The sequence below is a fragment of the Camarhynchus parvulus genome, chromosome 2, assembly GCF_901933205.1.
Source record: "Camarhynchus parvulus chromosome 2, STF_HiC, whole genome shotgun sequence".
NCBI lineage: Eukaryota > Metazoa > Chordata > Aves > Passeriformes > Thraupidae > Camarhynchus > Camarhynchus parvulus.
Genome location: NC_044572.1, coordinates 57514654 through 57538364, shown reverse-complemented (window position 1 = coordinate 57538364; position 23711 = coordinate 57514654). Strand labels below are relative to the sequence as shown.

At 37.3% G+C, this 23711-nt stretch overlaps 1 protein-coding gene across 1 annotated transcript in view; it reads left to right on the top strand.

Annotated features, from left to right (window-relative positions):
* Window positions 1–10573, top strand: part of SLC9A3 (solute carrier family 9 member A3) — a 50436-nt gene extending 39863 nt beyond the window's left edge. The window contains exons 10-16 of the mRNA XM_030971641.1: window positions 2001–2130; window positions 5274–5389; window positions 5984–6113; window positions 6631–6807; window positions 7380–7455; window positions 8828–8941; window positions 10326–10573. Of these exons, the coding sequence (XP_030827501.1) occupies window positions 2001–2130; window positions 5274–5389; window positions 5984–6113; window positions 6631–6807; window positions 7380–7455; window positions 8828–8941; window positions 10326–10573 (991 nt within the window). The remainder of the gene's footprint in view (window positions 1–2000; window positions 2131–5273; window positions 5390–5983; window positions 6114–6630; window positions 6808–7379; window positions 7456–8827; window positions 8942–10325) is intronic.
* Window positions 10574–23711: the final 13138 nt, after the last annotated feature.

The following is a 23711-nucleotide window of genomic DNA, read 5'->3' as shown; positions in this document are numbered from 1 at the left end:
AAATCTTTCCTTTCTCTTCCACAGTTCAAGTTATGCCTTTGTAGGTGCCTCAGTTCACATACAGGGGTCATTCTCTCAAGATTAGAGAACTGACTATTTGCAGAAGTTTTCACCCAGAATGTTAATGTTGGTTTTTCTTTGTACTACTACATGTCATGAACACTATTTATGTGTGGAGGCGCTAAAAAAGCTCAGCTACAACTATGCTAGCTGTTTCTCCTATCTCTCCAAGGATGTGTTCAACACCTGTGAAAGTTATGGCAGAGGGTGCTCTGAAATTGCTCCGACAGTTTCAGCCTATTAGTCTGAAACCAGTGAACCATCTTCTCTGTTTATAGTTGATTCATCTAGAGAGAAGCAGAATTACTCAGCTGAAAGATACACCATTTCCTTTAAAGTACATGTGAAGATTTACCCTTGCGATGGACGCACTCCCATACCTAGATGAATAAATGTGGAAAAAAGGGCATTAAATCTGGATATCCTTAAGAGTGTTATTTCAAGTTAGGCCATTCTCTCCCTGGAGTCAGGTCATTTCATAGGTGCAAATAGTCACAGTTTTGACCTGCTAGCCTCTTGCTGACTCAACGTGCCAATTCCAATCCAAAAGCTATGTGGTTGTGTTAGCTTTCTGTAGAGCACACCCCTAATGCTTTCCAAGAAGCTGAGTCTGTTTGCTTAGGTTTAACATTATCATGCAAAACAATACAATTCTTAGGCTGAAGCTAGCTTGTACTGGAACTCAAAGAGAATTGCTCACCCGCATCCAGTTATAGAGACATTCTCCTTCTTTTCCTTTTTCTCTTCATTAATTAAAAAATTTTCATGAGGCACTACAGAGAGAACATCTTTATTTTGGTCTAAGTTTGTAGTTTACCTCTTGGGAATAAATTTCAGTAGGCTATATGTAACATAGGCAAATACATCTCCAGTTTTGATATATTGCCTCAAAGATAAAGTTATATTTTTAAAGTGGCAGATTAACATGTGACCTCTTGCATGTCAGAAAGTAATCCCCTTGAGTAAGAACAGAAGGAATAGCTTAATGTAGATGAATGGTTGAGTATGTGGCTTGATGACAAATGTAGTTAAGTCTGTCTTTTGGACTCTTATGTACATGAAAGTGCTGCTTCCATAAAGAAATGGCAACCCCTAGCATCCTCACCAATGGGTTCAGGTGTGGAAACCTGAATTAGAGCCTTTTGGTCAGGTGTTCTGGCCAGAGAAGAGGAATAGTTATCAATTATGTGAATAATATTTAATAAAAAATGGTTTAAGCAGTCTGAATCAAAAGCTGTAAACTCAAAATGGCCATTGGGCGAAATGGATAGAGTAATTCTGAGCAGTAGTCTCCAAAGCTGCCTCATGCCCTTTCGACGAAGTGTTGAGGAAGTTAGAAGAAAGTACAACAGCCTTTAATCTTTTGGACCCTAAACATGACAGGGCAGATATTCTACTATCAGACAATCTTGGAAGTGTAAATAATTGAAAATACACATGGCTACTATCCCCAGAGCAGAGCACATCAGCGGCATAAATAAGGCCCTCTGGTAGAGCTTCTGGAAGGGCACTGTCATTCTGAACTGATTTTCTGGTCTGACTGTCTTACAATACACCTGGGGAAAAGCAGATTACTTTCTCAAAAAGGGAAGAAAATTAAACATAATCAGAAGTAGAAAAATAAGGTAGCATAATATCCCAAGGTATAAAATGTGTTACTGACTCTGAAATGGGATACTGTAATCATAGCACTCTTGTAGTAGTGTTGGGTAAGTGAACTGATTAAATGCTTTATGATAGCTGCATAAGTCTGTAGCAGGCTTTTCCTTGACTTTCTTTATGCACTAATTGAAGAGCTTCAAGACACAAATCCCTCACATTCCACCATTTGCCCTTTTTTTCAAAGTGTTTAGCTAAAAAAATATAATTTATACTAAATCAAAAATGCTTTGAAACTAAAATTGCTTGTTGCCATTAACACAGTTTGTTTAAATTATCAGGTGGTCCAATTTTGATAGGAAATACCTCAGAAAAATACTGATGAGAAGGTCTGCTCAAAAATCAAGAGACCAAATCCTTAATGTTTTCCATGAGCTCAACTTGAAGGATGCAATTAGCTATGTGGCTGAGGTACTTATGAACACTTGTTGACATATTATAGCGTCACTTGGAATTTGTTTTTTTAAAATTTGTACTATAACCTAAAGTTGATCTGTTGCAGGAGATGCCTAAAGGAAACTATTTCCATCTCAGCTCTGCTATATTTATTTTTAATGTGTTTTGAGTGTCAGTATTGCTGTTTTGAGAAGCTGTAGTTCTCAATATTGTGCCTGATCGCCAAATGCTAGTATATTGTACTTCAAGTGTATGTTTCTGTTGCATTTTACTGAATATCTTTGTTTTTATATTCATTACATGAAAAAAATACTGTAATTCTGGAGGGGTGTTGTCTTTCTAAATGCATCAACAGGGTTGACAGGACACTGGCTCCTGCAGGATAGTGGGTCTATGTGATGACAAATCTGATTTGAAGAAACTCACTTCTCACATCACAGATGATGTGCATATATGGCCAAAGTGTGGGACTGCTAATCTTGATCTGCCAGATCACTGTAACATGCACAAAAGAAAAAAATTAAAAAAGAGTAACTTTATTCAATGGAATCATAACCCCCACGATTCAGTAATTAGGGTAAAATATACTACAAATATCAATTGCAATCAAAGAGTTGTGAAATTGGGAAACTTAAGACTTGTGATAGGACAAGTTTTTAAAGGAGATTTGAAGAAAGTTTCTGACCTTCTGCAGGAGTAGTGCAGCAATGTTGCCCGATTGTGTAAGTGTTCCTAATCTTCCTCAGTATGAAACTAGTCACCTCAGTTCCAACAGCCACGAATGTGCAGTACTGATAAAGTGTAAAGGATAGTTTTAAATGGAATATTTTTAAAAGTGGTCTTTGAAATTATAATCTATCCATGCTCATAATCTCTGATTGAATTAATTTTCACAGTTAAGTGATATATCAGATAATTTCTTTAATTTAAATAAAAGCTGTTACTATCATTGATGCTACTTGTACTGCTAAGCTCTTTTTTTTTTTTTTAAATGAGCTACAGCCAGGCAGTCTTCTTCAAATAAAACATATCATTTTGGAGATTGAATTCAGAAAACAAGACGAAATTCAGAAATTATGTTTGTATGGAAGATGGAGAATAGTTCAACAAGACAAGCAAATTCTTCCTTTTGAGATTTTGAAAATTATCCATTTGGTTTTTTGACCATCTGAACTCAAGAACTAATTTTCTTTCTTATGATTATTTCTGGGTCACACCTCAGAGGAAGAAAGTTGGATAATGACTTTGAGGTGGATGACCATGAAACTCATGTTCAGATTCATTGCAGAATCTGTTCAGTAGATTCATTACAGTGTTTCTTATCTTTAACAGATGCAAAGGCCTTTATAGATCACTAATACATGCAGATTTAGAGTCAGAATTTTTATCCAATAATGTCTTTGATCCCATATAGTAAAGACAGATTTCTAAAATTTAGTTTAATAATTTTTTAGGAGATGAAACACAAGGGAACTGCTTTTTGTTACCTTAGTCCAAATCCTATTTGTGTATATTGTTTCTTGCCGATAAATTCTGTTGGGCAAATGTCTACTGATCTGATATAAATAGAAAAAGAAATTGAAAGTTCTCCAAGTTCTACAGAAGTTTTGCAACATATTTTCTTTCAGTAGAAATTAATTATGAGTTGTGAATCCTAAAGTCATTTCACCTTTCTCACTTTAATATTTTCTTCAATGATACATTGCTTTAACAACTAAAAAATTGTTAAAGCAATGTATCAAAAGAATGTGTTAAAAGTAAACTTCACTTTGCAAATATATCTTTGAACTAAATATCTATGAATTACAAGCTGACATTGAAATTGAAGCTATTTCTTCCAGGACAGGTAAAGACCTGCCTGCCCCAGCTATTCACTCTCTTCTTACTTGCAAGAAACTGAGAAGTTTAAAAAGGATTTTATATCTTTTTCTTTGTTCAACTTTGCTGCTGTGGTGCATCTGTATAATAAATAAGAATTGAGAGAGTTCAGTCTCTATTTAAGTAAATTCCTTACAGTTGAGAGGGGAGAACCTAAGCCAAGAAAAATGAAAATAACCCAGAGAAACTGAAGGGAAGTGGCTTAAAATACTCATGGTTCATAACTTGTTCTGGCTAAAATACCTTCACTGCTGATATGGTATGATGTATGTATGAAACATTAAACTTGATTTGAAAAGAAAGTCAGATTCACTTAAGAAAATGGATGGGACAATGTTCTCCCAGAATTTAATTTTATTAACCTCAAGTTTTCTGCCTGCAGAGGCCACAGTGTATTTCTTAATGCCATTGGTAACTCACATACTATGATACGTATATGGGTTACCACGTCAAAAGAGAACATGTTTTTTGTTTGCTCCATGGATATGAAAGTGTAAAGGGAGCACCGTACAGTTAAAATTGGAGAAATGTAGATAAAATCTCTGTTCTGCAAGGGAGGTGATTTTTCTTGATTATTACTGCTTAAAATCTAGAGACCTGCTATGTGATTTCACTCCACTGATTTAAAACCATCGATGTTTTCAGTCTGTGTAACCACAATGTCACCCAACAGATACCTTTTAGCTAAGCAAGAGATTACTTAAGGTGTAGGGAAAAGTATGAAGACATAAAACTGAAGTTTTCCAGCAGGTCACTTCTGTGACAGTTTTAAAACTGAAAGAAAATCTCGTCTCTTCAATATCTCATCTTGTCATGTCATAAGCTCTTTTTAATAGTCTTGTAGACTTCTGTCACCACTTAATATTTGCTGCTTCCAGTCTGGTAGAGAACAGAAAACTTAATGTTGTGTCTTTGAAAATGCTACTAGTAGTGTGTTGAAACATAAACATCCTTATGTATGTTCCTATGCTCTTGGCTTGCAGCATTGTACGAAGTAAAATTGCAAATCTATTAAGGCACATGAAATCATTCACTTCTTCAAAATCAATTTCTAAGAGTGGAGTAGATTTTCTCTTTGCTTTGTTTGTTGAGATAACGTCGCTCAACATAAAGAAACCATAAAACCTAAAAATGGTTTTTATTTGTTACCTAAATACAACTCCTCCCATGCCTCCTTTGCCATTTGCATAAATACAATCTCACAAATTATCTGTATTCTGATATGCATTTTGTCCTAGGTTTTTACAGCTGAAATATGTCTTGTTTCTTTCCATGACCAGGGAGAACGTAGAGGTTCGCTGGCATTTATACGTTCTCCAAGTACAGACAACATGGTAAATGTGGATTTCAGCACTCCACTCCCAAGCACTGTGGAAAGCTCTGTCTCTTATTTATTGTAAGTAATGTGGACTGATGGGGTGGTGTATGAGAAGAAATCGAAACATGGCTAAAAAAATTGAAAAATGCACATTACAGGGGCTTTAGTCACTATTTTTTTGAACTTTAATTAATATTTTCTCCCACAGAAAATGGGTATATATGGATTTATAATGTCATATTTTGCACACAGCTTTTTTCAGTAAGGCTGGTAAGATAAAGCAGACATCCACATTAGGGTTGTTTCACTTGCCTTTATACTGTTATATATAGGGCTAAATGTTATTTCTGTGTTTGCTCCAGAAAAAGTAAGGAGAAAGGCAAGGAAAAAAATTGCCCCTTCCTTAACTTTTTCGATCAATCTGTTATTGAACAGACCATGTGTCATGTAAACTGTGAAATTAATTAGTGCCACATCCCCCTGAAAGACAAAAACCAATGGTCTTTTCACATTTCCCATTAGGTTTTTACTCATTGTCATTTAGCCAGTTCTTACTCTTCCCTTTTTTTTTTAACTTCATCTTGTTTTTTCCTTTTCATTCCTCACCTTCCTGTTTTTTCTTCCTTTTCAGCAATTACTGATTTTAAAACCACTGTTTGTCTTTTTCTTCAGGAGAGAAAAAGCTGGACCAGTTTGCCTTGACATGCAAGCTTTAGAGCAGAGAAGGAAAAGCATACGGGACACAGAAGACACCCTCGCTCATCACACCCTACAGCAGTACCTGTATAAACCCAGGCAGGAGGTGAGAGCCAGAGGCTAGCATTGGACTGTTTTCCAATCTAAAACTAAGAGGAAATAGGAACCAAAACTTGCGAGTGAAACTCAAAAGGAGAGAACCCACTGCAAAATCTGCACCCTTGAGGAAGATAGGCTCTTTGTGTTATTTGTCATTTAAGAACATGGCATTTTAAAAGAGCTAGTGCCTTTGAAATCACTGGGGCCAGTGGAATGCAGAAATGAGTCCAGCAAAGGTTCTGATCAGGATTAAATGAAGTGCATCAACTGAAGGGATTCAGACACTTTACGGGGGAGAAGCTTACTTTGAATGACAGTCCACTCTTACACACTTAAAAATCCTGGACTTGTTTCATGAAGAAAAAAGAAAAATGGGAGTTTCATTGATGCCTTCAGGCTAATCTTTAGTTCACTTTTTCTTACAGAGTTGTTTACATTTTTGTGACACTGATTGAATGCATTGATTCAGGGCTTTCACCTGTATTTCTCAGTAAATGAATATTGTCTTCCCTTCCTGGCCACAGCACAAACACCTGTACAGTCGACATGAGATCATGCACAGTGAAGATGACAAACAAGACAAGGAGATTTTCCATAGGACAATGAGGAAGCGCTTAGAATCTTTCAAGAGTACCAAACTAGGAATAAACCATTCCAAGAAGCTCAATAAAATCCACAAACGAGACCGGGGCCAAAAAAGGGTAAAAATACTTTCACAAGGACCCAGATGTAGCCACCTGTTACACAAACTAATGGGTGGGAAGGGTAGAGAGGACTCTGATGGATCCTATGTCCTGGACTTATCTCTGTCCTATAGAACTTAATGAATTTAGAGGACCTAAGCAAGAAGAGATAAAACTAGGAGGTAACTCAAGGGGCTTCTTCTCATATTCTGCACTTCTCTATGCTTTGGGACTCTTCTTCTGGGTGAGAGATTTCTGTTCACTTGAAAAACAACAGACCCTGAACCATGCTACTACACTGTGGGGAGATTTTGCAGGATAGAGGTAGCAGGATAGCATGGAGCATTCAACCAAGTTTGTGTGAAACTAAGAGAGAACCCACAGTATAAAAAGAGCCAAAGTTTCTTTTTATACTCTGTCTGTACACACTTAGGTGCAGGTGGGAAATTAGTGGCATCCACATTGAGCTTCAAACAAAGATTACAATATATTTTAGGCTTATTCTGCTGAACTCGTCATTTCAAAGGGTATCACTGCCATTGCTATCTGATGACATTAGCATTTTTGGTCACTTTTTGCTTTCTTTTCAGAGAAATAGCAGTGTCATACCAAATGGAAACATTCCTTCAGAAAATCCAGTACAAGATTTTGCTTTGAAGGAAAAAGGTAAAAAGACACTTAGACTGATTCCATTAACTGAATTTTACCAGCTACATTGCCAGTAAAGCATCACTAAAAGATTTCATGATATGCCATAGAAAATCTGGCATTAAAAAGGGACTTCTAGTCATAGCTCAGAACTTGGAGTGGTGATCTGCTTTATGCTTATTAAATGTAGTGTTTAGAAGTTGGTTTTTTAGGAATCTGGATGACAAACAAAATTTTAGTTGGCCTTTTTGCTCACATTTTAAAAGTATGACATTTATATTCTGTAAACAAAACAATGCAGTGGCTACAATATAAATGAAATTTCAGCTTCTGTTTGCATAAGGTACACAGAGCTGCTAATTTTTTTTCATCACAGCAGGATACGTCTACATAAGATATCAGCCATGTAAAATTCAGTAGCTGAGATTGCATTCTCATCTGAGTTAAAGTCCACTGTTTTAGAAGGGTCTGAATCAGAGTTGAGGCTAAGCAAGCATGATATAACTTAAGGAAGGCGTGGCTTTGGAAGGAACATGTAGTCAGAGGTCAGTTCCAGCACTGCTTCACCCTCCATGAACAGATCTGTCATATGGATCAGGCTTGGAAGCGTAATTGGAAGCTGATCAGCCTGAAGACTATGCCTAGCAAAAGCTGATTTTGCATATAAAGCCCAAAATTCTTTCCTGTTTTAGCCATTTTTTTTTGGCACTGGTGTCAGGCATTGCCAGATTCAATGGTTGCTAACATGTTTGTTATACAATTTTAAATTATATGTGTCACTTCAAAACTGAAATGTGGTTAAAAGCTGCTGGACTAACTTTGATTTGTGTTCTTTCCTCTGTTTATGCCTATAACTCCTTGATCTCAAAGCCAGCTCAAGTAAAAATAGAGAGGGATTTATCTTTTCTCAGCAGCTCCAAGCAAATATATTTTTCCTTATGTACCTTTGAATTCTTTACTGAGTGTTATTTTTGTTTGACTGAGAGAAGCAGTACAGGTTGGCTCCCCAAGTGTAATATTCTAGAACTACTTTGCTTCGGAAGAGCCTTCTGAATACTCATTAGTAGGTCATTCAATATTGTCTTATTAAAGAACTCTGCATAGAGATGTCATCATCTACTTAACACCAAAAAAATTTAATTGGAAGGCAGACTTAGCAAGTGGTTTAGCAGCTATTACAAAACTTATTCTATTGCAGTAAAAGCAGCAATGACCTCCTTAGGTTTGAAACTAGTCATTATACTAATGCTCACCTGTGTCACATGATGAAAATCCTTGTTAAAGATGTATTTTTAATAACCATGACAGCATCAAGCCAGCAGGAAATAGCATTTTCTATCAGAACTGATACAAATCTCTAATGAAGTTGCATTTTTTTCTTTCCCCCTAGATTTGGAGTTTTCTGAATCAGAAGAAAATAATGATTATGAGACTTTGCATCTAGGCAAAGGAGTTGATTTCCTGGCTAATGTGACAAAACAAAATTTCACAGATGCTCCTGCTGGTAAAAATATTTACTACCTACAAAGATTTTTTTCCCCCCTCAAATATAACAAAATGTACTAGAAATGCTGATGAATTAGCCTGTTTTTTGGGCTTTTTTTTTTTTTTTGGTTGGTTGGTTGTTGTTTTTTTTTTTTTTTTTGTTTGTTTGTTTTTTTTTTTGATTGAGTGATTTTATGTGTTCAATCTAAAAATACATTTGCTTAATATTAATGTCAACATACAGATTTTTGGATATTTGGAGGTATGGAGAGCACCACATTTGAAACTGACAGCAGTTGGGAATATGACTACCTAAACCACTTTTAAAGCCACTAATTATTTCTAGCAGCAGAAAATGTTATATTAGAATTGTCTTACCTGACAAGACCAGTCAATACTAGTCCTCTGGAATTGTTTTTCACTTGCATTGGAGCTTCGTTGTGATAAATTTTGTTCTTCTTATTTCAGGCAAGATTTCTACTTTTATGTTCACAATCGCATCAGATCCTTACAGGCTTATAGAAGTCACTGAAAAGGGCAGATTGCAGCATTTCTGGAGCAGTCAATGCTCTTGATTTCCAGCCTTGAGACTCCAAAATATTAGACTAGAAGCTTATAACTATATATAATAGGAGCCATATCATATGATTTATAGAGTTATAAAATTTGGTATTTCTCTTTAGCCCTTCTGTGTTTCAGCATGCCACTGTTTTCTTCATGTGTAATTGGTACCTACAGTGAAGAAAAACACTTGTGTCCATACTCTTGTGGCAGACGCCCTTAAATGCAGTTTATGCATGACACTGTCTCCTAAATGCAGTTTATGCATGACAAATTCTATGTTTGAGTATGTATAAATACACCTAGAAATAAGTGGATAGTAAGATGTAAAATGTTTGTGTAAAAGGTTGTCAGACTTGATAACTGTATGAACAGGCTCCTGTATCTTCCTTTTGACTGTTTCATGGCCTGCCATAGCTATTTCACACTCATCTGTTTATGGAGTGGTCAAGTCAGGGTTTTTTAAACATTTTTTATGTATTTGATTTGAATTTTTTGCAGTTATTTTATGCTGTGCTATTTTTTTCCTTCCTCTTGCTCAACACTTGTGGATTGATTAATTCTTTTATTGATTTTATTTTTTGTCTCAAAATATCCCTAACAAAATTGCAAATTTGATGTGGCAACCAATTTTTTTTCTCTTTATTGGAATCCAGTATATGTCTAGCTATAACCAAGATATCTGTGTGTGCAATGGTCTGTGTATTGACTTAGTCACACACATACCAGCATATCAGCCCATTTTTTCCAACAGCCTTTCTCCTTTTATAAAGCATCTTGCTGTATTATGAAGAAATTATTTTGATTACTTTCATTTGTCACTCATGAATTTTTTGTTTTAGGAATTGATAACCCAGTATTTTCAGCTGATGATGACCAAAGCATCTACATGAAGTTCTCACCATGGTTATCTGGTGAAGACACTGTGGTACCCTCACAAAGGGCCCGAGTGCAGATCCCATATTCTCCAGACAACTTCAAACGGCTCACTCCAATCCGGCTCAGCAATAAATCAACAGATTCCTTCCTGCTAGCAGATGGCCCAGAGGACCGACCCAGATCTTTTGCCCCAGAATCAACACATATGTAATATTTTAAAAGATAGTATCACCTTTATTTTTTAACCAGACTTCTTATCAATCCTGAGAACTAAACTTATTCTTCCGTTTTTTCTTCTTTCAGAAAATGTCTTTCTTTCCTGATTTCTTTGTACAATTAAACATCTTTTATTTCCCTCTCACCTAATTAACAAAACACTTCTCTATTTTCCTTCTGCAGAAGAGCTGTTCAACTCTTTGCAGTCCAATGCCTTGCTACTTTTACAGCAGATAAGGGTCATTCTCTTTGTTTTCACTTGAATATTTTAAATGCTAAGAAAATACTATTCCAAGTACCAGAATATTGGGCATACATTTTCAAGAGGCTTCAGGTTTCCCAGTTAATCAGTCCTAGATGATAAAATTGGTAACACAATTCCCTAAAAGGAATAAAATTTTTTTACTCTGTTGCTAAGAAGCCTTGAGTCAGCTGTGAACATTTTTCCAGATTATTTATCCAGTGTCCAGGAAGAAAAAATAACCCACTGCTACAGTGCAACTATTCAGTGACACTACTGATGTACCATTAAGTTACATAAGAAAGGGGTTTAAAAGGAATTGTATTTACTAAAATGCATCATATTGTCCTTGTGGGGATAATTACACAACGTAATTGTGGAGAAGCAAAATTTCATTTAGAGCTTTATCATTAAACTGTGAATTTACCTTAATCCATACCTTATTTTGAAACTAGAAAAAGGCTTAGCTTTCTGATGCATCAAATAACTTGTTGCTTCTAATGTGCTAGAGGCTTAAAATTAAATTGACTCAGGGTTTAAATTAATATCCCAGTTGCCCTTTAACTTCTGCTGTGTGGAAATTTTCCACATCATAAAATCAGCTTTCATTTTTATAATCAAGTCAGGTAGTGCTTCAAACAAGGTGGGTCGGGTCCACAGTTCAGATGTAATTGAATAGAACACAGGGCACTTCAGGGATTGTGCAATGAAACACAAAAGTCAGTGTCATCGTGAATACACTTTTGTGGAATCCATGGTCACAAATATGTATCTTAGTGTGCATCAACAAAAAAACTGACTTGAAAGTATTCGGTATCTGGTTGCTGAAACTTTGTTCAGACAAACATCTCAGGCCAAGTGTGAACACTGCTAATTTTGACATAAGAAGAATTTCACACCTCTTAAGAAGAAGTAGAAAAGGTAGTTCCATTTTTCTTCTGTTCTGGCTTCTGTCCCTTCAGAAGACGTGCTAGTTCAAGGATAATTAGAGGAATTAACTTTCTTTACTGGAGTGGCCTGTGGGCCTATGTTTGGTTTCAGTACTGAGTTTCTTAATGATGCATCTTTGTTTATTTTTTTAAATGATGTTTTAAAATAAACACTGGATTAGTTAAAGGACTGTGAATTACAGTCCAATATCCTGATTAAAAGTGTGAACAATGAGCAGCATTCCAAAAGGAAAATTTGACCTTGACACTTATCCACATTGAAATTCTCTTCACTTTTTCTTCCCCACCGAGAACATAGTCACAGAATACTGACATATGACCTGCAGAACATATTCTTGCAAGCCTTTGTTCTTTTCCTCCATTCAATTGCTTTATTTATAATTAACTTTATTATTAGGAACTGGTGTGTGTAAATTCATTTGTGGGTATCTTTGATATGTCAAAATCACTGGATTTTTGACTACTGTGTTTCTTAGTAAATGTTTTGCAAAGTTAGATTTCCCAAGCTAATAAGCATACACTTTGATTACTGTCTGAAACAGTCCTCTGAATGATCTCCTTAACAAAATTCTCCCAATAGGAGAACGATACTAAAATTTCAATTAAAAGGTTTTAAAAAACAATGGAAACTGGAAGCCAAGAGTGGAAATGTTAAGTTTCTCTACATAGCTAATGTATACAGAAAACTGATCATAGGTTCTGATGGATAAGAATTTGATTCCCTGGAGTGAAACCCTCTGCTACTTGATTGAAAGAGAACTGGTTGTTTCAAAAATTTCTGAAATATTTCTTTGCTGAGAATCAGGACTGTTTCAAGATACACCTTAGTGACCAGGTGATGGCTCCATCTCCTAACTATCTGAAACAGGCAGTTGTTCTAAACACTGAACTAAGTTTTGCCTGACATTCAGCAAGGATAAGAACTTTAATTAACTCACTTCAGGTTGTCCAAGATGGAATTGGATACACAGTAGAGTTCTTCAGGAAAAAAAAATCTTTAACCACCCACATTCATAAGACTTTCATAAAAATAGCCAAAAGCAAAGCCCAATAGCCAGCATACTAACAGATAAACTGTATACAAATAGAAAACTAATGTTTCTATTTAATTATGCTTTCTAGGTGATATGGACCATGATGTTGAAATGACAGAATACTCCTCTTCAGATGATCAACTCAACCAAAATGGAAGTGTTTCAGTGAATCCCCTGCACTTCTTCCCCTCTTGTCTTCAAATGCCTTGGACACAAAACTATTCCTCATTGGAAAACAGAGGGAATATATCTCTTTCTGCTGTCTCTGAGTACATTGCTTCGTGTGACCCAAATGTACCTGATCTCTTCTGGGAATCGGGTACAGATATGAATAACAAAGAGACAGTAAACTCAGGTTATTGTTCTGAAGTTAGCTTCAAATCAGAGAATTCTCAAGAAGAGAATACTCTGCTTATGTTTGAAGGGCTGGAAGACTCTTACATGAAGGAGCCCCAAGAGAAGAAAATGTTGCTTGATATAGAAGGGAATTACAGGTCTGCTGCAGCCAGACGTGTACAAAGCCGACGTTCTTTCCACAGACCAAAACCTCTGCATCACCCGAAGCTTCAGAAGCTGGCATCTCTTCCAGCATCTTGCCATGTCCCTCCACATTCCTTGGAACAGGAGGAAACACAGCTGTGAACCAGAACTTAATTGAAAGCAGAAGATGAATAGAGGGCTTTTGTAAAAATAGAGAGCAAACCTATTGGGTTTTCATAGGATCTGCTCTAGGATGGCTTCAGATGGAAAGGGAGTGGGGTCCTGTGATGCCAGAAACACTTGAGCTTTTCTGCTGCACTTACATTTTTAAGTTCTTATTCATAACGAAAGGGTGCATATCGAAAGGGAATTATGACTCCTTGTTATTTTTTCACATAGACTGTTACAAATAATCTATTCTTTTTGGAGGGCTTAACCAAGAATCTTTTCAAATGATAAATCCTTGATGTTTCTTGACATGGAGATGGTTTATTATGCCATTATGCCATAAATACATTTAAAGGAATAGGCTGCATATGCTGCTTCAGTAATGGAATTTAAGCATTTATACTATATGAAATTAAAGTAAAAGAAGCCAATGGTTAGCCTCTTTCCTGCTAAGTTAACTCTGATTGAAATGGATCAGTGCCTTTTATAAGTGCAAGCTACAGAAAAATATTTTCCTGCTCTTGAATATTTTTGTCACTGAGTAATTGTAGAATATTGACTCTCATGTAAAACCTTCCAGGGAGAGGAAAGTCCTGGAATCTTGGCATTTAATCAAGTACTCCAGGAGGGCCATTTCCTTCCTTCACCTTCGCTCCCTCAACTTGGTAGTACTGGAAAGAAAGAACATCCAGAATTAGCTCAGAATTTTAATTTTCGTGGTCAGAAGCAAATAATTTAATATTCTTAATTAAGCTGCTCTATTTTAAATAGCCTCACTCAGACAGAAGTGTAAATATTTGTCATTTTTATTGCTGCTTTGGAAGACACCTTCCAAATACTGTTAGATTATCCTGTTAATTTATGTATCACTTTCAATAGCTGATCAGGATAGTGGTCTCTCAGATGATGTTCTGCATTTTGCCACATGATTTAAGTGCCACAAAGACTCAGGATGCTGATGGATCAAAGTATTGTACAGAGGCAGTTTGGCTACTGTGCATGTATATACCTACTTGTATTAGGAATGTCCTTTATTTTTGTATATGGTTTCCTGTCAAATGATAGTTATGTTTGCACTAGACACTTACTGCATATGAACTAGATCTACATCACCTTGAAGACAGATGGAGACATCAGTGAAAGCCAATTCAGATGAAGACTATAAATAAAAGTGAAAACTCTCAGACCTCTCATACATGTATAATACTACATGTATTGTCCTCTGGCCATTTTGCCTTGGATGATTCCAGTCTTGGAATTTTGGCTTGAAATCTTCAGTGGTATAAATTGTAAAGGTTCTAGGACATTTATAGAAGGAGAGTGCTTAGCCGCTTCTGTGGTCCTAATGTGTTCCTACTTTGTATTTAATATCAGTGTAAACCATTTGAGCTGTCACCTTCAGGGAGGTATCTGAATTGTTTAAGACTGGATCCTGGACAGTGGCTTTATGTGGTAAATTTTACTTTATCTATAGAAGTTAATGATTGTTTCACTCTACCTACCCAGATTTTGAATGGGTTTGAGATGATTCTATGTCAGATATCAAAACTGAGATTTACCCAGACACCCAAGAAGAGTGGAGCAATGTGTGAAAACTCATGCCCACATCCTTTTTCTATCTTTGTCCTGTATCCAAAATCTGTGTGTTAGGGGGCTGCAAATTGCAGAGATGTGGTGGTAAATTCCATATACAAACCTAGACATATACAAAACGTACACCTCTAGATACTAAATTCAGAGAGAAGTGGTTCTTTTGGTATCAGCTGCCACAAGCAGCTGCCTGTTTGGTTGTCATTGTAGGCAATGATTCAAATCAGTGTCCCTAACTGAAAAGCTTGATCACCCAGAGCTACTCTCGTTGAAATTCAATAATATAAATACAGTTTTTGTGAAACTGAGTACACGTGAACATACTATTTTGATGTAGAGCATATTAATACCATTCCAGATATTATAATTGGAACAAGTATTTTAGTAATTGGCATAGATAGGTAACAGAACCATGACTGATCCCAAATGTTAGTACAGGTAAAGTGCAATGTGCCAAAAATCTACCCCTCTCATAGCATAATGCTGAAGTACCAATATCAAAATTGGCAAAATGCTCATCAGGTGTTGGCTTTTAAATAAAACTTTCATTTCTTATTGGTGACAATTTCAAATTGGTGACAATGACACAGAAGTCATTGCTGTGCTGCAGAGAACCACACTGTGGACTGTTTTCTGCATGCTTGTTAGACCATTACCAATCTGTTTTTGTACACCTCAAAGGTGTACCTTGAAGGTAGGAACCTCAAAGAAACATTTGTAAGTTGTCATCAGCAGATGGGAGTTTTCACCACATAACTGTTGCACAGACAAGAGTATGCAATTTTGGAAATCACATGGTATGTTTTTGTTGTTCTTGTAAGCTTTTAGGCTGCAGAAAAGAAGATCCATAGATATCACCATATTTACAAACATAGCAGTCTCTGTGAAAAGTCAGCAGGACCCTGTATATTTTTGAGAGGGCTGTGGGCTGTAGTATTACAAAAGAGAGGAATATCACACCATTTCAAACAACAGAAAGGGAAAGACTATATACAAAGGGCTTACCTCTCTGTTTCAAGGGCCTTAGGCATGTTCTGTATGTTGCGTCACTACAGCTGAACAAATGACAGATAAAATAGGCCATTCTGATAGCGAAGAATCTTGCATAGCTGGAATATCTTGCATAATTCCTGAAGCTCTTCCGCCCCTGGAAGAGTTTTTCTAGTAGAATTGATTCTACAACAAGGTTTTGTTTGTCATATTTTCTCAGTTTGAAATGTGATGAAAAAACTTTCATGTCCCCAGTTTCCACATTTGAGAATGTACTCATAACTCATAATACACATAATAGTGGATTATAATTCCTTTTTTTTTATCAAGGGCAGTTGATAAATAGACATTCCCTCTCTCTACCAGGGTAAATAGAAAAAAGCAAGTTATAACAGTCGATCATTTGTCTATTTTTTTCTTGTTTGCATTCTCTTTCATTGTACATTCACATTTTCTGTGGTATGTATACCTATGGGTGAAAGTGTTTGGTTACTTCTTCAGCACACTTTAATCAGTCAAGCACCACTGATTTCTATCACAGCAATATAAATTCAGAGCTGCTGAGGATACAGACTTAAGTATCAGCTATTTTTGCCCTGGTTTATTAGATTGGAATGATCAGTTGACAACTCATTCACTTCTGATGAGGCCAGTTCAATTTTTACTTCCCTGAAAACTCTGTAAATTTTTTTTTTGTGACATGCTCTGTAAGAAAAAGGAAAGCTTGGCATTCCACAGTTGCTATTTATTTAATAAGTAACTATGGCCTACCTTCTTGCAAAAACATGAAATGAAGAAATATTTTTTGTTCCTTCTACATATTTTGCTCCATGAATAAAGTTGTTTTTAACAATGTTTATTATGCTGCACTACGATCTAGCAATGTTAAAAAAACCCAGAAGTGTTGCGTGCATTGAGGTGAATTCTGTCTCTCTGAGATGTGAACCTAGTTATTGAAATATATGAAATTACGTTTTACAAATACATGGTCTAGTCAGAGATTTATGTAACAAAGGTTGCAAAACAATCATGTGCCTTAAATTGTCACTCTTTGGAGTGCTGTTGTTTGGAGATACTTGTGTGTACTTTCCAAAAGGTGTCAACTTACTTCATATATTTTTAAACAAGTCAAGTTGTTCTGCTAATGTCTTTATAGAAATGTTTTAATAGTATATCATAATGAGAAGTTTGGCAATAAATGGTATCACTTTGGTGGAATCACACTGCTTTGGTGATTTAGAAAATAATTTCTTTATTACACTTGGAAAAGACTTTGCATTCAAGACTTCTGAGAAGTATGTATTTCTGCTCCCAAATCAAAGTTAAAAAGAACAATGGAGTGCTGCTGATAATTCATGTCATTTATGATGACAAATCAAAAGACAAATCATTAAAAGCAGCAACTGGTAGATTTCCTGAGGCTCATTCTGACAGCTGCAACACTTTTTTGTATAGTTCTAGTCCACTGGAGTCAATGACAGAATTCCAATTGACTTTATAAGCCACTATTTTCATCCATAGAACAGAAAGGCACATATTTTGTCAAGTTATATATAGAGATGTAATCATAACAATGATTTATAATTTAAAATTTACATAAACAACATATGACATCTCATTATTATTATGTACCTTGATTGGGGCAATTCAACATCATAGAAGCAAAGTTCTGACCAGTCTTAGAAAATTACTTCATCAGTTTCAGCAAAGTTTCAGGAAAGCTAAGTGAAAAACTGGCTCTAGGAGGTATTTATCGTTTATTTTAAATCGTGATCCTCCAAGCGTTATCAACAAGGGAAGAGGCTTCTCAGACCCATCCTTGAATGCTGCAGTGTTTTCAGGAAGCACACGTGTGCAGGCAGAAAAGGGATCCTGGAAGGCAGTGTAGCTGTACTCATGACTGAAAAAATGAAGGAAGTCTGAAGCAGAAGGATCACTTCAGTGCTGCTAAGATGTGAGTAGCTAAGAATGGGGAGGAAACCTTATGTGTGCTAAGTGTGTGCATGTGCATACTCATGATAGAAACAATGAAAACTGAAATGGGTAAAACTGACCTCAAAGGAAGATAATATAGAGAGGTGCACACATACCTATATCGCCTGCCTAATAACCAATGCTCAATTCCTACCCACATACACATCTTTTCAAAGAATAACTCTATAATGTGCAATTTTAGCTGATATCTTTAAACATTTCCTTCAGTGTAAAAGCAGTAGAAATGACAAATGATGTTGTCACAAATAATCCTGGATCTACATCCCAAGGTGTGAGAAAAATAATTCACCGAAGTTTTAACAAGGACATAAAACTCACTTATCCACTGACTGCAGGAAGGTACCAAGAAACAATAGGATGATTACACAACTTGTGGTCATCCCATACTCACTGGCTCAGAACATTACTGTATAGAGTAGAGAGAGTTTCATCTAGGAAATAGAAATGGATTTTGATAAGACAGGATAGAATGCAGTGACCAACTGAAGGGTGTGACCAGATGAGCAGACCAGCAACCTGTTCACATACAACCAGTCCCCTAAATACCATCATCTCTCTATCTTCTTAGAGTTGTTTACCCTCAAAACACCTTAATTTCCTCCTCCCCCTGTCTCTGCTTCCTATTCAAAGCACTGTTATTCACAATGTTTTGCAGAATCCCAAAATGCATCCCATAAGGAGGCAGTAACCCTCCTTATTCTGTAAAGTGATACAGAGAGCCCATCCACTTGACTGACCTCAATGGCTTTCACCACGCAGACAATGAGGCTGGTTGTCCTCCTGTGACAGCCCTGGCAGAAGCCAGATTAGAGTGCTCCAGTTTCTCTTCTTCAGTTGTAATGTTTAGGAGACTGTCACTGTCTCTCTGTGCTGCTCTGTGTGTGTGAGGATGAACTTTGTGTTTCATAATCTAACAGTTTCATTGTGGTTTCTGGGGAAAAAAGTTCTATTGCCACTTGCTCAGGTTTAGTGTGTTATAAAAAGTATTTTTTGAGTTGGTGGGATTATCAAGATAAATAGTGTTACCTGCACCAAACTGGTTTGTTTTTTTGCTAAAAATTGGTGAATTCTATCCATCACCTGACATGCATAAAGAATAACAGCATCATTTCAAAAATTATAATTTAGTCAATAAGCCTTTTTAGATAAGAATCTCAGTAATACTATTTATAATATCACTCCAGCAAACTCCTACTTCTTTGACAAGTTTAAAAGCCAGATCAAGCTGCCAGGTAATATACAGCCCTAAATTTAATCCCCTGAACACTGTCTATATTTCTTAGGATAATGAAGCTGATCAGACATCCAGAATCATAGAGTCATTTAGGTTAGAGAAGAACCTTAAGATCAATGATTCCCACTGTTAATCTAACACTTTCAAGCCCACTGCTAAACCATGTCCCTAACCACACATTCAGGTCTTTTAAATACCTCTGTGGATGGTGGCTCAAACACTTCCCTACGCAGTCCCTATCAGTGCTTGTCAACCCTTTCAATGAAGAAATCTTTCCTGTTATTCAATCTAAATTTCCAATCTGCAACCTCATGGGGCAACTTGTTTCCACTTGCCCTATCACTGAGGAATGGGGCCACAATGCTAAGCTAAAAATGTTTGAGACATAGGTATGTTGGAGAGCATCAAGTGTAGGACGACTGTAAAGTCTCATGCCACAACACAGGTAGGTCTGCTGTAGAAATATATTTCACAGGACAAAAACAACACCCAAAAGTGTCAATGGAAGAAGATCTGTGTTAGATTCATCATTGGAGTGATTGCTGAACCACATGGGATAGGTAACCTTTCTGGAGCAATGTAAAATAGATTTTTTTGACTGCATTGGCATGTGGATGGTCTAACAACAGATGTAAGTGTGATGAAGAAACAGCTGAAGTGAAACAGCCTTTATCATACAAGAGTAAGCAAAATATTGAGAATATACGTAAGGATTACCATATGGATACAAAAACGGACCTAATTTTTGCCAGTGCTGCAAGTCTTTTTACTGCTTTTAATCCAATTTTTACATTGCATAATTCCTTCTTGTTTTGAAATAAATACAGCTTTTTAAGAAATTCTAATTGTTATACAAATCATTAGGGCACACCCTTGTGTTGTGAATGTTTAATTTCTTTAACAGGCTTGCACTGTAAAACATTTAGACTTTTTTAAAATGGCAATTTTGAAATTACCAGAAACAGATTTTGCTCATGATTTTGCTTAATGTTAGAATGATGCTTAACTCTAACATGAAATAGTCAGGAGTTAGTTTAAGATAAACAGAGATAGTTTAACCTATCTTCCCAAGCAAGCACTGCCCTTCTGACAACTAATTTCATAAGGTGGAAAAGGAAGAGGTGGCTGTCTTCCCCTCTTTTACTTTCTTCCATACCTTGAAACATGTAATTAATATCTTCAAGAATTTCCAAATCATTTGGTGATTCCCATCTGAAAAGAAATCTGAATGAATTTGTGCAGCTGTGTTGGATCTGGATACACTCTGGACAGGCCTAGAAGAAAAGAAAATCTATTATGAAGGAAGGTAATGGTACTTTTGGTATACATGTAGTAAATATATGAAGAAATAAGCAGTTACATTTCTGGGAGCAACTCAATGTGACCAATAGGCTCTTTTTTCTAGATTTTACTAGGATTCCTAGTACCTATAGCTGTTAGCAACACTACCAGTTTGCAGGAATGGAATAATTAGTTTGAATAGCCAGTGACCAGTAAATCAGATGTGACAGTTTGTAGGAACCTTTGTACAGCAGGGTCAGAAAAAAAAAGGGAAAAAAAAGACTGGGACTGAACACCCAGAAGTACTTTGTGCAAATTATCAGCTTAAATACCTGTCATGAGAGAATACAGGCTCTTGATTACATTTCTGCCATTCCTAATGAGGAAATAGTGGCACATTTCAAGAATTCACCTGACCCACCTGAGCTCTGAGTCCACTTCATGTTACATTCATATTCAAACATCCTTGAATAGGTAAATAAGAAGCAGTTATGCATTAAGTAACTACCTACATCTAGATTATGTAAAGAAATTAATACTTAGACTTTTCTGCAAATAATGAACCTAGTTCCACATCCTCATTGTCAGTATTTTCTTTTGCTTTATTGGACTTTTTAGTTAGGTTCACTTTTAATTACGATAAATATGTATTGAGCAATAGGGAGGCCCAGACAGTGAGATCCCTTGACAAGGGAGCATTGCAGAAGTACAGAGTACAGCATGCGACAGGTGTTAGCAATCTATGGACAGACAGTTTCAGGTAAACATTTTTGAGTAGCTTTACGAGTTTATGTTTCAGTTTGCCTTGCAAACAGTTAGAATTTTACTACAGGAGACTCTATGAAAAAATTATTAGATTAGATTACAAAATCAGATTAGATTTGACTAGATTAGATTACAGGATCACTAGGTTGGAGGAGACCTTCAAGATCATCAAGTCCAACCCATGCCCTAACAGCTCAATCATGCCACTGAGTGCCATATCCAATCTTTTTTTAAACACATCAAGGGATGATGACTCCACCACTTCTGTGAGCAGACCATTTGAAAACTTTATCACTCTTTCCGCAAAAATCTTTTTCCTGATATCCAAACTATATTTCCCACAGTTTGAGACTGCATCCTTTTGTTCTGTCTGTTGCTGCCTGGTGGAAGAGACCAACCCCCACCTGACTACAACCACCTTTCAGGAGGTTGTAGAGAGTGATAACGTCACCTCAGAGTCTCCTTTTCTCCAGGCTAAACACTCCCAACTCCCTCTGTTGTTCCTCATAGGGCTTGTGTTCCAAGCCCCTCACCAGCCTCATTGCCTTCCTCTGGATGTGCTCAAGCATTTCAATGTCCTTCCTTAACTGAGAGGCCCAGAACGGGACACAGTACTCATGTGGCCTCACCAGGGCCAAGTACAGGGGAAAAATGACCTCCCTGGTCCTGCTGGCCACACTACAGGCCAGGATGCCATTGGCCTTCTTGGCCACGAGAGCACACTGCTCAAATCGGCACACTATACCTCCCAATACTTAAACTCTCACACCCTACATTAAACTCCTCCTGATCCAGCCTAATTGCAAGCCTAGCCCTCCTACTAGCCTTCATAGTCAAAGCCCCCCTATACGGCCTACACCTATGACTTCCCAAGGCCCATGTAGAAGCACCCATCGCAGGCTCCATACTACTAGCCGCTCTCCTCCTAAAACTTGGAGGTTACGGCATCATACGAATCACAATCCTGGTCGACCCAACATCAAACAACCTACACTACCCCTTCATTACCCTAGCTTTATGAGGAGCATTAATGACCAGCGCCATCTGCCTGCGCCAAACTGACCTAAAATCACTAATTGCCTACTCATCTGTAAGCCACATAGGCCTTGTCGTAGCAGCAACCATAATCCAAACCCAATGAGCATTCTCAGGAGCAATAATCTTAATAATTTCACACGGCCTAACCTCCTCCATACTATTCTGCCTAGCCAATACCAACTACGAACGAACCCATAGCCGAATCCTTCTCCTCACACGAGGACTCCAGCCCCTCCTGCCCCTTATAGCCACCTGATGACTTCTAGCCAACCTAACAAACATAGCCCTCCCCCCAACAACCAACCTTATAGCAGAACTAACCATTGTAATTGCACTTTTCAACTGATCTGCCCTCACAATCATCCTAACAGGAGCCACAATCCTACTCACCGCCTCATACACCCTACACATACTAATAATAACACAACGAGGCACCCTCCCCTCTCACATCACATCAATTCAAAACTCCTCCACACGAGAGCACCTCCTCATAGCCCTACACATAATCCCCATGATACTACTAATCCTGAAACCCGAGCTAATCTCCGGTATCCCCATATGCAAGTATAGTTTCAACCAAAACATTAGACCGTGACTCTAAAAATAGAAGTTAGACCCTTCTTACCAGCCGAGGAGAGGCAAACCAACAGGAACTGCTAATTCCCGTGTCTGAGTATAAAACCTCAGTCTCCTTACTTTCAAAGGATAATAGTAATCCAATGGTCTTAGGAGCCACTCATCTTGGTGCAAATCCAAGTGAAAGTAATGGACCTTTCACTGATCCTAAACACATTCATAATCCTAACCCTAACAACCCTCTCCACACCCATCCTATTTCCCCTCCTATCCAAAAGCCTCAAAAACAACCCCACCACAATCACAAACACAGTCAAAACCTCCTTTCTAATCAGCCTAGTCCCCATAACAATCTACATTTACTCAGGGACAGAAAGCCTCACCTCTCTATGAGAATGTTCAGCCAGCTATTGACCAGTACCCCAAAGTCCCTTTATGCCTGAGCACTGTCCAGCCACACCGTCCCCAGCCTGTAACGTTATGGTGGCCAAAATGCAGGACTCAGCACTTGGATTTATTAAACTTCATCCTATTGGACTCTGCCCATCCAACCATCTCGCTGCAGATCCTTCCTGCCTTCCAACAGATCGACGCACGCTCCCAGTTTAGTGTCGTCTGCAAATTTACCAGTGGAAGACTCAATCCCCTCATTCATGTCATCAATAAAGATATTGAACAGAACTGGGCCCAGCACAGACTCTCGAGGAACACCACTGGTGACTGGCCGCCAGCCAGATGCAGCACCATTCACCACCACTCTAGGCCTGGCCATCCAGTCAGTGCTTAACCCA